This window comes from Lepus europaeus, chromosome 16 (genome assembly GCF_033115175.1).
Source record: "Lepus europaeus isolate LE1 chromosome 16, mLepTim1.pri, whole genome shotgun sequence".
Taxonomy (NCBI): Eukaryota; Metazoa; Chordata; class Mammalia; order Lagomorpha; family Leporidae; genus Lepus; species Lepus europaeus.
Genome location: NC_084842.1, coordinates 20257310 through 20275889, shown reverse-complemented (window position 1 = coordinate 20275889; position 18580 = coordinate 20257310). Strand labels below are relative to the sequence as shown.

Genomic DNA, 18580 nt, shown 5'->3' with positions numbered 1-18580 from the left:
TCTTCATACTATTTGTGAAAATTCTTTGCTCAGTGTAGGTTTAACTATATGATCATTAAGTAAACTGAAAATAAATCTTTGTAAAAATTAGGAATTGGAATGTGAGGAGGAAGAAGGGTTGGATGATGGGCAGATGGGAGGGTAGGGGAGAAAATGCCACTATGTTCCTAAATCTGTACATATGAAATACATGAAACCTGCATAACTTAAATAAAATTTTATAAAAGACTGTCAGTAAATTATCCCAGATCATGAATAAGCATGTATTTTAAAATGTGAACATGGATATTAATTAAATCAAACTAATAATAATGACAGTATTTTGGTTTTAATTTGTCGTAGTCTTCTAAGAAAGTATTTCTGGTATGTTGTGAGTAGGCTTAATTTGAATTCTCCAAGGCATAGAATAAACAAGGCTCATATAACCCCAGGATGCTATCTGTTCATTGGTACTGTTTTGTTAAGTTTGATCTAAAGGATGAACCAGTAATTTTGAAACATAATTTTATAAAGCGATTATCTTTTTAATATTTAGTTTCATGGCTGGCGCCACGGCTCACTAGGCTAATCCTCTGCCTGCAGCACCGGCACACCGGGTTCTAGTCCCAGTTGGGGCGCCGGATTCTGTCCCAGTTGCTCCTCTTCCAGTCCAGCTCTCTGCTGTGGCCTGGGAGTGCAGTGGAGGATGGCCCAAGTGCTTGGGCCCTGTACCCACGTGGGAGACCAGGAGGAAGCACCTGGCTCCTGGCTTCGGATTGGTGCAGTGCCAGCCTTAGCGGCCATTTAGGGGGTAAAACAACAGTAGGAAGACCTTTCTCTCTGTCTCTCTCTCTCTCACTGTCTAACTCTGCCTGTCAAAAAAAAAGTAAATAAATAAATAAAAGATAATTGAAAATGAATCTTGATGAAGAATGGGATGGGAGAGAGTGGGAGATGGGATGGTTGTGGGTAGGAGGGAGGTTTTTTTTTTTGGGGGGGGGGGAGCCGCTATAATCCAAAAGTTGTACTTTGGAAATTTATATTTATTAAATAAAAGTTAAAAAAGAAATATCTTATTTTAATATATTTCATTTTACTAGAACATGTGTGTGAGAAAGGAGATTCTCTGTGTAGAACAGGACAGGGTCTGAGATCTCCTTGTGTGGAGCAGCACTGCCCACGCAATGTGAGGTGTCTGCCAGCCAATGCTATTGATGGCAGTGGCTTATCTCTGCTGCTTTTGTTTTTCACTTCTTTGAGATTTATTTATTTGAGAGGCAGAGTTACAGAGAGAGGTCTTCCATCTGCTGGTTTACTCCCCAAATGACCACACAGCCAGAGCTGGGCCAGACCGAAACCAGAAGCCAGGAGCCTTTTCCTCATTTCCCACATGGACACAGGGGCCGAAGCACTTGGGCCATCTTCCTCTGCTTTCCCAGGCCGTAAGAAGGGAGCTGGATTGGAAGCAGAGCTGCTGGAACTCAAATGGGCACTTATATGAGATACCGTTGCCGCAGGCTGAGGCTTAGCATACTACACCACAGTGCCAGCCCCTGTTTTTCCCTTCTAAGGCACTTTACTTCTACTATTTAGTTGACAAACTTAATCTGTATTGTTTGTAACAAAGATTAGAAGAGCCCCTAAGGTAGTGTGATCCTATTCTACTACCACTTCTCCTACAACCTTTTGCCATAGCTGCTGCCAGAGGACTATCTTCTTCCATTAAATGTTATTTGTTTAATTAACCTGCATAAGCATAAGTACCTATCTTGGTTTGCTTTATAAAAAGTGGATGATTGTATGAGTATTACTGTCTGCCTTTTTCCACTTAATATGTTGTGGGCTAATTCTAAGTTTATAGAGAAAGATGCATATATTTTTACATTCTTTTCTTGTTCTTAGCATCCAATAGTAGTCCAGGATATGAGTAACTATAATTTATCTAGTCATTGCCCTATTGAGATGTTCCTGTGTTTTCAGTTTTTTATTATTATAAAAAATAGCACAATAAACATTATATTTATGTGCCATTACTTTGAATTTTTTCAGATTTTCAGAAGTCCATCTGGGTCAACAAATATATGTATTTTTAACTTAGCAGGGTTTCAAAAACTACTACTTTACTTTACACTCTTAAAAGTAGCTTTTTTTTTTCCTGGTAGTGAGCTCTGGGCATAGGTTTTCTGACTTGGAAGGCACTCCCTCCGGTTATGGGCAGAGACGAGAATTGTCAGTGAATCCTTTTCGTAGGCTAAGGTGATGCCTAGGGCGGAAAGCAAGAATGGAGTTTGTTAGCAGCATGTGAGTTTATCCATTCTAGATACATGTGCAGTTCCCAGTGAGGGCAGGGCTTCTCCTCTTGATTGTCTACAATTAGGGCAGAGTTTAAGTTTGATAAATGTCTTAACATCCATTGTCATTTAACTCAGGTTAGGCAGACCCCTGATTTCTCACGTGCAAAATCATGGCAATGAAAGTGATCAAAAAGCTCACTTACTAGGTCCCTTGATTTCAGTATGGTGACTGGAGGAAATATGCCTACAAATGTAGCATCTGCCTTCCCCTTCCACACTGTACTCGGGGATTCCTACCCCTATCTGGGGATCCCTTTAGGCCAGTCCATTCCTACTTGATAATAACATATGTATTGGCAACATCGTACTGAGAAATACCATAGTTGAACCTGCAGAACCTTATATCAACAGCCATATCTGCTGATGTTCTGCCAGCCTACATACTCTACTGTGGGGTATTAGACTGGGGAAGTGTGGCTTTATCACAGAATTCCACATTCACTTTGACATCTTCCAGGGACCTGCAAGGGATACCTCCAGCTAAGAAAGTGCTGCCCTGCCAATAAATCTGTGCTGTTGAATAGAAGCCCGGAGTGAGTGCCTGGAACCACGTGGTTCAGTACAGTGTTTCTATGAATGAAAGCCTATTGTGGTTTTTGCACAGCTTTGGAGTGTTTTTATGGGTATCCATGAAATGTTTTGGTTATTTAATGTCCTGAATATAATTCATGACTATTCTGTTTTGCTGACCACTGCAGCTTAATGCAATGGCAAACCGTGCTGCAGGGAAAGGCTATGAGAATGAAGACAATTATTCCAATATCAAGTTTCAGTTTATCGGGATAGAAAACATCCATGTCATGAGGAACAGTCTGCAGAAAATGCTTGAAGGTAAACCATTTCCTTATGCAAAGCATTAAGAAAATGTGGTTAAATGTTTTGATGCCAAAATGGAATAAGATTTTAAAAATTGTTGTTTTCCAGTGCTGCTGCTTATATAGGTATCATGAGGTGGGGAGTATCATATTGCAGTGACTTTGTAAATATTTAATAGCCTTTCTCTCATTTTTAAGAGTTACTGTAAAGCAGTTTTGTCACCCTGTGGTTGGCAGTCAGGGGCTCTCCACTTGTACTTAACACATAGGGATTAGACTGCCCAACAGTGTTTATTCTTTCTTTCTCATGTTCGTGTGACCGAAATTCAGGGCCATTGGGAGGTAAAGCAATCCTACATTAAACTGTATCCCCAAGTTGCTGACTCACAGAGAGAACAGAGGATGCTGGGGGTTCTGATCCTCTTTTCTTTCTTTTTTAAAAAAGAAAAAGATTTATTTATTTCTTTAAAAGTCGGTTACTAGGGCTAATGCTGTGATGTAGTAGGCTAAGCCTCTGCCTGTGGAGCTGGCATCCCATATGGGCACCAGTTCTTGTCCTAGCTGCCTCTCTTCTGATCCAGCTCTCTGCTTATGGCCTGGGAAAGCAGTGGAAGATGGTCCAAGTATTTGAGCTCCTGCATCTGTTTGGGAGACCCAGAAAAAGCTTCTGGCCCCTGGCTTGGGATCAGCCCAGCTCCAGCCGTTGCAGCCATTTGGGGAGTGAACCAGTGGAAGGAAGACTTTTCTCTAATCTTTTCCTCTCTCTGTAACTCTACCTCTTAAATAAATTAAAAGAGAGAGAGAGAGAGAGAGGGAAGGAGGGAGGGAGGAAGGGAGGGAGGAAGGGATCTTCTGTCTGCTGGTTCATATCCTAAATGGCCACAGTGGCTGAGATTGAGACAGGACAAAGCTAGTATCCAAGAGCTTCTTCTGGGTCTCCCTTGTGGGTGGCAGGGGCCTAGGCACGTGGACCACTTTTCAGGTGGAGCAGGCAGAGCGTGACTTGGTGCCATGTGGGATACTGATGTTGCATATGGCAGCTCAACCTGCTGTGGTGCAATGCTGGCCCTCTGATCCTCTTTCCTAAACAGTAGCGACCACATGGCCACCTCTACACATTGCAGTGAGCACTGCCAACACACACACAGGCTTACATACTGCTGGGGAGAGGACTTTAAAAAGGTAGGTTGTGTGATGTAGAAGAATCATTCCTGTATCTAAACCAGCCATCAACAGATAAGCCAAAATTCTATATTTTTTTTCTTTTTTTATTATAATATTTATTTGCAAGGCAGCGTTACAGCGAGAAGAGAGGTCTTCCATCTGGTGGCTCACTCCCCAAATGGCCGCAATGGCTGGGGCTGGGCCAGGCTGAAGCCAGGAACCAGGAGCTTCCTCTGGGTCTCCTATGTGGGTGCAGGGGCACAAGCACTTGGGTCATCTTCCACTGCCTTCCCAGACACATTAGCAGAGAGCCGGATTGGAAGTGGAGCAGCCTGGACTCGAACGGGTGCCTATATGGGATACCGGGGTCATAGGTAGTAGCTTTACCCTCTGTGCCACAACGCTGGCCGCAGAAGTTCTGTATGTCGAACAAAAGCAGCGTCATCTCCTCTGGGGCAGGTGTCAGTTGCCACAGTCCCACATGCTGGCTCTCGTGCGACTCAGAAGCCGGAAGAAAATGCAGACACCACAGCTTTGTGCCATGGCTTCAAGCCCCCTCTGGGGAAATCCTGGAGAGACATGGTCAGGTGCTAGGGGAGTACACTGTCTTCATGGGAAATGTGGGGTCTGGGATGAATAGGAACAAAGAAGGTACTGGATCGTTTACTCCAGGAGTGCACCTTTGCTCTGAGTTACCTGTGCAGTCCTCAGTTTAAGCAGAACCACGAGGTCTAGTGAGAACCTACTGATGAGGCTGGCGCAGCTGCAGTGTTGCACAGGCCTAGTTTCTCTTGCCTTTCCTGGACTTCCTGGTTCATCTCAGTCATTATGAAACTTTGAACGTGTCGGTGAGCTTTCTTGTGACTTTGGTACCTGCTGTAAAATGAGACTACTGGGCTAATAAACTTCATGGGTGCTTCTGCCTGTAACAATTGGATGTCCTGTGTGCAGACACTTTAAAGCAGAGTATTTAAATCGTTGTAAGAAATCCCTTCCTGCAGAGCCCCCAGCTGGCTCCATCTGACTTGTACGTGTTATTTGCACCCTAAGCACGATTACTTTAGCTTTTTGAACTTCTCGATGTAATCACAGGGCAGTTTGTTTCTGCTACAAGCAGTGCTTTGGCTTTGCTGGAAAACTGGACTAGTTTGGAACTGTTATTGCAAAGGTTGTCCAACTTTAGTGTGAAGTTTTACCATGAGCATAGTCATTAAAAACACTTCTGGTTGGAGTGCTCTATGTTTTTTATTTAGCAATTTCAAAAGATGGACTTTTGAGGGCTAAATTTCCTTCTATGCAGAAAGTTGCTCCGCAGAATGCTTAGACAACATTTGGCTTTAGTTTTTAAATTGGCATTTACTTGGTTTCTCTTAAAAAAAAATTGGTTTTGTCCTTGTACCTGGGCTCTGACTTACTGCTGTTCTCTGTAAAGAATAAACAAACAGATCAGGTTCCAGAGGGCAACTCTGTGTTTAAGATATGATGGTAGTCCTACAGTGCAACAAGCAAGGACAGCTGGATACCTTTCAGGGAACTTGACTGACATTTGACTCTCTGCTTTTGCTGGGTAAATTATAAACCACATGTGGAGGCTCTGCTGACCATGAAGTGATGCAGTCAGCCCCACCCTCTGAGGCTTTTCCTCCTTCAAACAGCTGAATGTGGCATCAGGGAGAGAGAGGGGAAGGTTTATATGGCTGGTCACTCAGGAGGCAAGGGAATAGTATACTTCATTCATGATTTTTTTTTTCAGATTTTTTTTTATTATTTTTATAGGTATTGTCAGAAGAGATTCCAAATAGCTGAAAAGTTCCTGTTGTAAATAGCTTTGTCATGAGGGAGAGTGATAGGATATTTTATCAGAAAGTGAAATCTAGGCCCAAGATCACATCCTGTGTAGATCCTTTTGTAGACCTGATTCAGTTTTAGCTTGGATTTGTAAGTTCTAAATCGAAGTATTTTTGTGGTTATTTGTACCTCTCAAGTTGATAAAATGATGCCTGTTACATAGAAATTTTATAATTTATTAAGTGCTTTGCATAGTAATTTCCCTTTTGATCATGTAATTTTTCCCCAAATAACGAAAACATATTCTGAATTTCCTTTTTTCTGTTGAAACAACAGGTAGGAGAGCCTGGACGAGGCTCTTTCAAAGGTTGGCAGAATTGTCATCACCAGAGGTAGAGCACGTGTCCTTGGTGTTGGGGAGGAAATTATTGAGAGGAGGGATAGAAGCGCACACTGAATATACTCACATCTCTATCCCTGAGATTACGCTCCAGGGCTGTGGAAATTTTTTTCTGCCAAGGACCACTGGGACATTTATAATTTGTGAGCCATACAAAATAATCAACTTAAAAATTAGCCTGCTGTAGACTTACTGGATTTCAAGACCCACCTGTGGTATTCAAATGCCTTGGCAGGCCCAGACCAAATGATTTTGCAGGCCCTCTGCTGCCTGTAGCCCAGATGTTCCTCACCGTTATGTGTGTGTGACACCTCTTTTGTATATATCTGCTTTAAAGATAGGTAGGTGCTATGGAAGAGATGTGGCAAGAAGGACTTAGGGATGTTGCCCAGAAAATTTGTCTCCATGATGAGTTTTCTGCCTGCATTCCACATGAACTGTAGATTAATGTTGTTGGGTGTTCTGTAGTTCTATTTATAGTTGACAACTTATTCATTGATTTATTCTTCTAACTTAAAAATCAAGCAACTTGTGTGCACCAGGCTTTATTTAAATGACTGTATTTGATTTGCACAGTGCTAGTGCATAGTCCACTGTATTATCTATTATAGATGAAGAAACAGAGTCTCAGAATTAGATAACTGAAGAAAAAACTTTAAAGGAAGCTGTAAATTGAAACGAATGAACATAAAAAAATGTTTAAACTTCCTCTGGTAATTAAAGAAGTTTAAGGTAAAACCTCAAAATTGCATTTTTCACTCATTTTTAAAAAAGATTTATTTCATTTATTTGAAAGTCAGAGTTACAGAGAGATGTAGAGATAGAGAGGTCTTCCATCCACTGGTTCACTCCCCAGGTGGCTGCAATGGCCACAGCTGATCCGATCCGAATCCAGGAGCTAGGAGCTTCTTCCAGGTCTCCCATGGGGGTGCAGGGGCCGAGGCACTTGGGCCATCTTTTGTTGCTTTCCCAGGAGGTAGCAGAGAGCTGGATTGGAAGAGAGCAGCCGGGACTAGAACCGGCGCCCATATGGGATGCCAGCATTTCAGGCCAGGGTTTTAACCCGCTGTGCCACAGCATCGGCCCCTCACCCATTTTTGTTTTAAATGAAAATATCCAGTACTGAGAAAAGTGTATCAAAAAAGCATTTTAAATATTGTTGTTGCCACTTGAATTGGCTCAGAGAAACAGTATGTGTAGAGATGCATCACTTTTTTTTTTAATATTTTTTACAGGCAGAGTAGAAAGTGAGAGAGAGAGACAGAGAGAAAGGTCTTCCTTTGCCGTTGGTTCACCCTCCAATGGCTGCTGCGGCCGGCGCACCGCACTGATCCGAAGCCAGGAGCCAGGTGCTTCTCCTGGTCTCCCATGGGGTCAGGGCCCAAGGTCTTGGGCCATCCTCCACTGCACTCCCGGGCCACAGCAGAGAGCTGGCCTGGAAAAGGGGCTACCGGGACAGAATCCGGTGCCCCGACCGGGACTAGAACCCGGTGTGCCGGTGCCTGTTGAGCCGTGGCGCTGGCCTGAGATGCATCATTTGTATTAGAGTGCTTCCTCTTATGGACAAATCCAAGATACAATTTAAAAAAATAATATGTACATGTCCATATTGATAGTAGTAGTTTATTTATGATACTAATTGAGCATCTCTAATTCAAAATTTGAAATGCACCAATATCTGAAACTTTTTGAGTGCCAACATGATGCTCAAAAGGTTTCATATTTTGGACCATTTGGATTTCAGATTTTCAAATCAGAGACGTTTGTTTAACTGGTGAAGCATATGTAAATATTCCAAAATTATATGTATCCTCTATTCACTATGCAGTAAATCACACATATGATGAAAGACTAGGCTAGAGTGTTCAGAATGAGAATTGGATTATCATGCAGGGGCATCAGGTGATTATTTATAAAAATATTTGCTGCAGTTGGTATTTTGCATTTTTTTAACAGAACAGTATCCATTCTATGATTCAGGAGTCTGGGCATGTCCCATGGACCCAAGACACTGTTCTCACATATTACGAGGCTACAGTTGAGATGTCAGCTTGGATGTAGAAAGACTCTGCTTCCCAGTCCACCCAGGCTATTGGCAGACGTCAGCTGAGGGCTGCACGTGTTATTAGTGGAAACCATCCTGAGGTCCTAGAGTCTGCCACAAGTTCTGTGCCACATCCGTCTGCCCACCAGCTGCTGCCAGCAAGGCAGTCTGTTTCTTCAAGGGCAGCAGGAGAGCAGGTATCCCATTCCAGAGTCTGGCATACTACATTTTTAATTGAAACTTTTTTATTTTTTAAGGAAACACATCCTCTCTGATACCACTTAATAAAATAGCTTTGAACCTAGTGCCTTGCATCTTGTTACAGTGATTCTTGTTGATTTGTGGCCCTGCTATCTGATGGGCTCACACATAGCCACCCCACATACTATTGATGCATTTATGGAAAAATTGCTGTATACCTAATTCGTGTGAATTCAAATGAAAGACTATTTATTTTTTTTTAAAGATTTATTTATTTACTTGGAAGAGTTACACAGAGAGAGGGGAGATCTTCCATCCGCTGGTTCACTCCCCAGTTGGTTGCACTGGCCTGAGCTGCGCTGATCTGAAGCCAGGAGTAAGGAGCCTCTTCCAGGTCTCCCACGCGGGTGCAGGGGCCCAAGGACTTGGCCCATCTTCTACTGCTTTCCCAGGCCCCAGAAGAGAGCTGGATCAGAAGTGGAGCAGCTGGGACTCAAACTGGTGCCCATATGTGGTGCCATATGCCACAGCACTGGCCTCGACAGACTCTTTAAAATACTTTGTATTTATTTACTTGAAAGGCATAGAGACAGAGACAGACAGTGAGAGATCTTCCATTCACGGGAAGCCAGTGGGCCAGAACCTCGTCTGGGTCTCCCATTTGGGTGGCAGTGACCCAACAATTTCATTTATCACCTGCTCTCCTGGTGTTCACATTAGCAGGAAGCTGGCTTGGAAGCAGAGCAGAACTCATCCAGGTGTTCTGATATGGGATGTGGGTGTGGCAAGCCGCACTTTAACCAGTGGGCTAAATGCCTACCTCTAAATGACATCCTCTTAACCACTGGACGTTACTGCCTCTCTGGGTCCTGGGTTGGGTTAAAAAATGGCCTGCCCTAAGTGTATGAAGACCTAGGTTTGGGTTCTTGCTTGAGTCCCTGAGTAAACAAGAATACATCTCATTTCCTATGTTTGCAAAACAATATAAACACTGTAGTTTCCCTGTTAAACTAATGACTTATTTAAAAAATTCCTTAAAATTATAAAATGCTTTCCTGTGTAAAGTGCTTGTGTTTTCTCTTGAGAATCAATAATATATTTTAAAATAAGCACTGGGGACGAGCGTTTTGCCTGGTGGTTAAGACACAAGTTAGGATGTCCCAAGTCTCACCTCAGAGTACTTGTTTAAAACCCAGCTTCAGCTTCTGACTGTAGTTTCCTACTAATGCAGACCTTGGAAGGCAACATTCAGGCTCAAGTAGTTGGGTTCCTGCCACCCACATGGGGGATATGGATTGAGTTCCCAGCTCCTGGCTTTGGCCTGGCCCAGTCCTGGCCATTGCAGGGATTTGGGAAACGAACCAGTGGATGGAAGCTGTGTCTCTGTCTCTCTCTCTGCCTGTCAGATAAATAAATGAATAAATATTTTTGAAATATTATTGAAATAAGCAATGAATAAAATGGATGAGTTGATGAACTATAGATTAATTCAGCCAGCCAGGCAAGTATTTAAGAGGTCTTGCCTTCGTATGGGTAAATTTTCTTAATTTCTTCTTTCAAAGACATGGAATAGAGCAGCACACTTTTCAGGAGCATGTAAGTGCTTGCCTCGTGATGTGGGCTGATACGCATTCAGTGCAAGGTTGTCAGAATGATTAATCAGCAACAGCAGCAAACACCTTCTGGGTGTTTTCTCAGCAAGTTGTTTAACATAGACCTCAGACAGACAGCAGATCCAATGGAAGTTGGCCCAGAGCACATGGGACAGAAGCCCAGTGTCAGTTCAGCAATTTGGGCAATAATTTGTTTGAGAGGGACCAAGAGAATTCCATTAAAAAAAAAAAGATTTATTTATTTATTTGAAAGGCAGAGTTAGAAGGAGAGGTAGAGAGAGGTCCTCCATCTGCTGGTTCACTGCACAGATGGCCTCAATGACCTGGCTGAGCCAGGCTGAAGCTGGGAGCCAAGAGATTCTTCTGTGTCTCCGACGTGGAGGCAGGGGTCCAAGGACTTGGGCCATCCTTTGCTGCCATCCCAGGTGCATTAGCAGGGGGCTGGATTGGCATTGGAGCAGCTGGGACTCAAAGCAGTGCTGACATGGGATACCGGCGCAGTAGGCTGCGGCTTCAACCTGCTGCACCACAGTGCCAGCCTGGAAAATTCCATTTAAAAGGCTGAATCCTTTTAGAAAGCCCCAAAATGTAATCTATTTTTGCCATATTCCCTAAAATTGTCGGTGCTGAAAGTGGAGAATGTTTGTGGCAAAGATCAGGTGACCCTAGAGATTATATCTGATCTGTTCTGTGACGGTTCTCAGACCTGATTGATTGCAGCCTTCATTAAGTGTGGGCAAGATGGCACCATCCTGGTGGTGGTTGTGGTCAAACAGTTGATTCCCTTCTCTAGTCTCTCTGCCAAGTCCGGTGCACCAAGCTCTGCTAGGAATAGCCCTAGACACACCCAGCTGCAAGGCTTGCATGAACTATTTGTTTACTCAGAGAAGTTCAATTGTGGCTGTCAGTTTGCCATTTTTATTTGATATTTTCTTCCTTACCTCATGTCTTTTTGGAATGATAAATTCAACCTAAATGATATGGAATGATAATTCAACCTTGAAGAAATGGAATATTTCTATACTTTTTGGATAGTTCACATATTTTACTTTATTTTCTATCATATTACCTACAAATATATGCTATGAAGTTTTCTCCCAGACAGGAGCTGAAGTTAAGCTATTAATTCTCTATATTCTGAATTTTCTGTTAGTGATTTCTTCAGATGACTAAGCCATTAGGTGGTACAACCAGTAATGACCTGAAGATATGGTTACTGTCCCTCAAACTTCAACACCATGACATGGGTTTCCACATAGAAAACCCACTTTCCCATCAGAGGGGACTGGATGGCTTTACACAGAAGCAGCAGTTGTGAGGCCTTTTAAGAAGATTCTTGCTAGACCAGCAGGTTATTTTTCTTTTCTTGTCACATTTCACTAATTATCAATGCATGGTCATCTGGGGGAAAGAAACGGATCAAGAGAGTGTAGTTTGCCTTTCTGTGGTGTTGGATGAGGATTAATAATGTGACTGCTGATGGTGTCAGCCTATCTAGACAGTGATATTCTAAGCGCTGAGGCAGAGGGGAAGGGAGGGCCCTTTGACTGAATGTGCTAGGGAACAGATTCTAGCTCATTTACTGGCTGTGTGGCTACAGATGACTTCATAAATCTCTTTTTTTATTATTTATTTATTTATTTTTGATAGGCAGAGTGGACAGGGAGAGAGAGAGACAGAGAGAAAGGTCTTCCTTTGCCGTTGGTTCACCCTCCAATGGCCGCCGCGGCTGGCTCGCTGCGGCTGGCGCATCGCGCTGATCCAAAGGCAGGAGCCAGGTGCTTCTCCTGGTCTCCCATGGGGTGCAGGACCCAAGCACTTGGGCCATCCTCCTCTGCACTCCCGGGCCACAGCAGAGAGCTGGCCTGGAAGAGGGGCAACTGGGACAGAATCCGGCGCCCCGACCAGGACTAGAACCCGATGTGCCGGTGCTGCAAGGTGGAGGATTAGCCTATTGAGCCGCGGCGCCAGCCCATAAATCTCTTGAAGCCACTGCTTCCAACCTGAAAACCAGGAGTAAATGTTAAATGTACCCTATGTGGTGGATAATGTACGTGCAGCCTCAGGCACAATACCCTACTTATAATGGGTGCTTGTAACAGGAACTACCACGGTTATCTCAGAAATGCAGCCACTCATCAAACTACTTCTACCATTGGATAAAAATAAGCTTCATTCATTAATACAAAATAAACCAAGGTTGAAGTAGGGACAAAAGAGCAGGAAGGAAAGAGCATGCTTGCTTTATTAGCGACCTCACTGAGGGCCACCCGGGGTGAGTCACTGGTAAATGTTTTAATTGACATCAAAGCCAAAGATTCATTTCTGGGTGACATGTATCAAGGAGAGGACAAGAGAAAACAAAGTGACTTAATGAGAAAAGAATGGCTATTACCCCGATGATGCTTTATTTTGCAGTTCACTGAGATAGTTCAGTGACTAAAATTTTTCACCTTCAGTGTTATTGCTTTATGTTTTGTTAATCATCAAGGCCAGGGTCTGGACAGCTAGGACATTTATGAAAGGGGTGCTTGTAGGAGAAAATGTATTCATGAGACTAAAGATAGACAAGGATAATTTTAGTGCAAGGTGAGCTGTTATTCCATACAGCTGTAGAAGGTGTTTGGCAATTCAGGAATCACTTACCAGGGATCATGTGGTCTGAAACTTGATGAGAGTGTTGGTCTTGGAAGGCTCTCAGCCTGTGTGAGGAATGTGGAGCGAGCCCACACCCCCTCCACTTGCTACATCCCCTGACAACATCCTGATCTAACACAATTCTGGCGTTCTCTCCAATGCCTGCCGCTAGGATCTTATTCATTGTTTTAACTGCTTTTAAAATCTGTTAATATATAGAGAACAGACTTCATGAATTTTATAGATATCATTCCAAGAATACAATGATACTTTCCTCCCTCCTTCCTTCCTTTTAATTTTTTACAATAGCATACTTTCAGTGTACTTTACAAGATTTTTCTATCCACTCAAATTCCTTAACCTCTCAATGTCCATATCTTGTCCCAGTCTAAACCTCTCTATTTTCATTTGCTTTAAGTTTCCTATTTATATTTTATCATCCCTTAAGCCCTATCTTCAGTTCACTTCCTGTTCATCCCTGCTTAGTCTATATATTGACTTTTAATGAGTCTTTAATTGTAATGAAAAATAATATGGAAAATGGGGACAGAGGACCTAGATGCCTATCACAAATTCCCTGCTGTGTCACTAGCATCCTATAAATTGAGATAATGATATCTACAACAGATAGAAGATTGCAGAAATTCACAGAGGTAAAGCACCAGGGCCCGTCACGTACAATGGTAGATACACTGTAAATGGGCACACATATTTTTTTATTTGATGCCAAGTTTTACATGCATTGGCAGTTAATATTCACATCTTATTGTTCTTAGCCACTTGTAATGCTGAGCTCACACAGATTATCTCCCTATTCTGTGGATTTGGCTTTAAACAAAACTCCCATGAGAAACTAATGCTAGTAGGCATCATGTAGACCTGCTGATTGAGTTTCTTTAGACAGTACTAGTTAGTATTCTCAAATATACCCTGTGTGTACATTTACATAGACTCATACCTGTTTATTAGTGGCTAGGAACACATAAGTACTGTTTTCTGAGCCACTACCTCTAGCAGTGCTAACACAGGTATACCAAATTTAAGCTTCATTGCACCTTATCGTTTTATATTATCATCAGATCCTTTAAAAGCTGTAAGAAAATAGCTTTCAAGGCATTAGTAAGCACGAGGAGATTCCAGAAAATATTATGAAATGAATTGTAACTGTTTTAAGGAGTAATGTTTAGGGCAGGTGTTTGGTGCAGTGGTTAAGATGCTGTTTGGGGTATCTGGGTCCCATAACAGAGTGCCTGGATTTGAGTCTCATTCTACTTCCAATCCCAGTTTTCTGATGATGCATATCACAGAGGCTACGGATGATTGTCCAAGTACTTGGAACCCTGCCACTCATGTGAGGGACCTGGATTTGAATTCGACTCATGCCTTTGGCTAGGCCCATTCCTGGCTATTGGGGCCATGTGGGGAATGAACCAGCAGATGGGAAATTCTGTCTTTCATATAAGTTTGTATAAAGAAAATAAATTTTTAAAAAGTATCATGTAAAGCTGTATATAATGAGAGCCCATGCTGATTGGCATAGGTAGGGAAGAGAGAATGCCTCTGACATTAGTAAGTTGAATGCATTTACTGCAGACCTCACCACAGTGCACTCTGAGAGAGACTACAAAGCAGGCTTAATTAAACAGCTGCATTTCCCAGGCTATAATTAAGTCGGCTTTGTCTGGTTTCACCTGTTAGGATGCTCCCTGAAGGGAAATGATTATCATTTGCCAGTTCTTTGAAGGCCTCCTGTTTTTCTGAGTCCAAAATTGGAAAAGGACAAATCAAACATCAGCGGGACTCAGGTGTATGTCAGGCTGGCAATTAAGGGAGGGCCACATGACACTTTAGCTCCAGATCTTAGGGTGCAAGAAAGACCAATACTGTTACCCACTGACCCCACCTGGCAGCTGTACTGCAAAGAGAGATGGGTGTAGGAAATACCTAAGGGAGATCACCAAAGCCTTATTTTCTTCTATGTAAATTTTCACATTTCTTCTGGCTCTAAAGTTGTATTTTCCTGTTTGCTGTGATTTCTCTATGTTTATGGGATGTGGTTGCCCAGTTAGGTAAAACAACTATCACTACACTGGGACATTCAGCTCCCTTTATTAAGTACAGTTCTCTGTCATTTGTGGTATATGTCTTTGATGTCACCTGTAACAAACTTTGTTCAGCAAAAATGGTTTGCAAATATTGGCTTGGGTTTGGCAACAGGAGTGAACAAATCGGAATTTTAGCCATATTCTTAGCTTATCCAAACAGATGCAGCAGTTTCATGTTTATGTTTAAAAACCCAGGCACTAATTGTTTCAGTCTCACTGAAACAGTATACTGCAGTATACTGCTATCTGTCCTTGTGTTTCAATCATCTGAAAGCTGTTTCCTTTCAACACTGCCGCTTGACAGTGAGGGAGAAACACCTTGTCAGTTGTTTCCTGGCTTAACAACCTGCTGGGTTGTTTTACTCAGTGCTTGTAATTTGAATGTGCTGAACACAGAGCGGCCCGAAAGGAGCTGATGCAGCTCTTGAAATACCTTTTAGGACCTGGCTCTATGAGCTATCCATGTCTGGTGTTTTGAACAGGACACCCCAGGTTAACTGGAAAGTCTGCATTGTGGGAAGAGGGGAAAAGCAGCTGCTGTTGGGATGCCAAGGTGTGTCTCAGGTTCCCTGGACCTTTTGTAATAAGTAGGAATACTAATTAGCCCCAAGCCCTGCAATGCAGCCTGAAGGGTTGACCTGTTTAGTTAAGAAAAGGAAAAATGAGCAGGAGAATGTTACCTGCGGAGAGTTTAGAGGAACCAGTTGAGTCCTGAGAGTTGATCCAGTGGAATGCGTATATTTTACCATTAAGTTGATCATTGTGGGTCAGGGCCTGGGAATGGACAGAAAACCAAACAGCACGTGCCCAAGGAGTGCTGAGAGCTCAGGCAGGGTGCAGGAATTGGCCATACTTCCCACTGGGCTGCACCTGTGTCTTTGGCAGTGAGCATAGGCAGAGGCGAGCCAGGCACCAGAAGGGCCTGCACGATACTGCTGAGCAGTGCATGTAGCAGGCAGATCTCCATCCGGCTGGGGCAAGAAAGGCAGCACTTGCTCAGTTTTAATGGAGGCCTGGCATTTGGCCTTTGCATCAGCTTCAACTGTCTGTCTTCAGCTGAGCTCACAGGAGAACTCTCCAAGGCGTGCCCTGGCTCTGTTAACTGATGGGAATAGGATTCTAGATCACTAGCTTCGATGTTATGTCCATCCCAGTTCCTTAGAATATTCCCAGGGTGCGGGCTATAAGCCAGAAAAATAGACCTTTTATTTCACCCTCAATCTCATTGTGATACTTTATCTCAAGGCGTCCGAGGGGTACAGCCAGGAATTGAACCAGCGCCCATATGGGATGCCGGCAACACAGGCAGTGGCTTTATCCGCTGTGCCACGGCGCCGGCCCCAGGGTACATAGTTTTAAAGTTTATTTGAGGGGTGGACATTTGGCACAGCAGTTAAGATGCTGTTTGTTACACACATCCCATTTCTGAGTGTCTGAGCTTGAGTCTCAGCTCTGGCCCTGAGTCCATCTTCCTGCTCATGCTAGGAGGCAGAAGGAGATGATGGCTCAGGCGGTTGAGCCCCTGCCAGCCCCAAGAGACCCCAGACTGTTTCCACCACCAGCCTAACCCAGCCCTGGCTGTGATGGGCATTTGAGGAGTGAACCAGCAGAAGGGACGTCTGTCTGTCAGTCTCTGTCCTCTCTCTCTCTGCCTTTCAAATAAATACACTATATAAATTAATAAAATATTAAATATATACTGTTTAGAAGTACATGAGCAAAATTCTTTGAGGACATCTGATCAAATTAAGTAATCTAAATCAGCACTGTCCACAGAAATATAATGCAAGCCACAGTGTGGACAAAGCTTGCAACTTAAAATTTTCTGCTGACCACTTTAAGAAAAAGGAAAAAAGAAATGGGTAAATTAATTTAAGTAATATATTTTATCCTAATATATCAAAGTATTCTTGCACTATGAAATCATGATCAAAAGCAATTAATGAGGTATTTCCATGCCTTTTGTTACAAAATCTTTAGTTTGATTCCCATTTTATACCCACTGCACATCTCAGTTGAATTTAGCTGCATTTCAAGGGCTCAGTAGGCACGTGTGACGAATGGCTTCTGTGTTACGACAGCGCAGGTCTGTGTGCTGATAGAAAATGTGGCCTTTAAGCGGATGGCATGTGAGAACCAAGGAGGGCTTCTAGTGTTTTACATTTGGATTGTGATAAACAACGCACCTGAGATTGAGAGGCATTGGTGAAGGACATGGTGCTGGAGCCAGGCTGAACCCCAGGTATCATCTGGGAGACCTTGGATGAGCCGTTGAACCTCTCTTTGTGTTACTTTCCACACTTAGAGCACAAGAAAAATAGCAGTGCCTTCCTCATGGTGATAGTTTTGAGATCCCAATCTATATAAAGCCCTTAGAAAAGTGCCTGGCATCTGGTTTTAAGTTTTACTATTATCAGTATTATTTCTAGTAAAATCCACCAAGGTAGTTATAATGTGGTAGCAAAAGTCTAGGTTGGTTTGCCAGAAACCTTGCACTTGAGATCTTCTGCTATTAGTCACTTTGTGTTTTAACATTTCTAAGCCTCATCATTGATATGTTTAAATGAGTCTGGCATCTCTTGTCTCCCAGGTCATGGTACTAGATCAACAAATGCAAAATATATATCATAACTACTGTTTTGGGGGAATGTTTATTTTGTCAGCATAATGCTTACATGTATGATCTCATTTCATCTTTATAGCTGTTACCTCATTTTACATTTCTAGACAGCAAGGCTCAGTAACAGTTCCCAGGGGTTTTGAATATGAAAGTGTCTGACTCAGAAGCCTTTGAACAGTATTGCCAGCTTTTGCCCTTGTACATATCATGGTTTGTTATAACTAACATGTGAAGTTTAGTTCACATAAAGTTATGATCTATGGTAAACGAGTAGCCCTCCCTATTTCTGTAAGATGTAGGAGCCCCATAACCCAGCCCATGTATTTGTAGAAGTGTATGTAAAAAGTGATCTGCCACAAGAAGACTATAGAAAGATGTTTTTACTGCATTGTTTATAAACATTGAAAGAGAAGACACAATTATCAACAGCGGGAGGATGGATAACCCAATATTTCTATATCTGTCTATCTACATATATAGATTGATTCATAAAATGGAATACTGTATAGCTGTTAGAATGAAAGGAATTTATCTCCTTAAATAATACAGATATCTTAAAATATTGAATGAAGAAATCAAGTTGCAGATGGCTGTCATATAGACTTCTGAAAATTGTAGAACATAAAAGCTATATCATTTGAGAATAATATAGTAGTAAGGATTGACATATATAGCAATTCTTTGATGGGGTGGCTGTTATTATCCCTATCTTAAAAAGTTAACATTGAGGCACAGAGAGGCTAAGAAAAATGTCCATGCTCACACAGCTAGTATCTCAAGCACTGAATAGCCAAAACCACGCTTAAGATATTGTTTATAGCTCTTGTCTCTTCCGTTGAGGAACTGTATTTTTTTTGTTT

At 42.5% G+C, this 18580-nt stretch overlaps 1 protein-coding gene across 1 annotated transcript in view; it reads left to right on the top strand.

Moving 5' to 3' along the window:
• Positions 1–18580, top strand: part of MTMR7 (myotubularin related protein 7) — a 97521-nt gene that overhangs the window by 65178 nt on the left and 13763 nt on the right. Inside the window, exon 9 of the mRNA XM_062213134.1 lies at positions 3032–3164. Coding sequence (XP_062069118.1) covers positions 3032–3164 — 133 coding nt within the window. The remainder of the gene's footprint in view (positions 1–3031; positions 3165–18580) is intronic.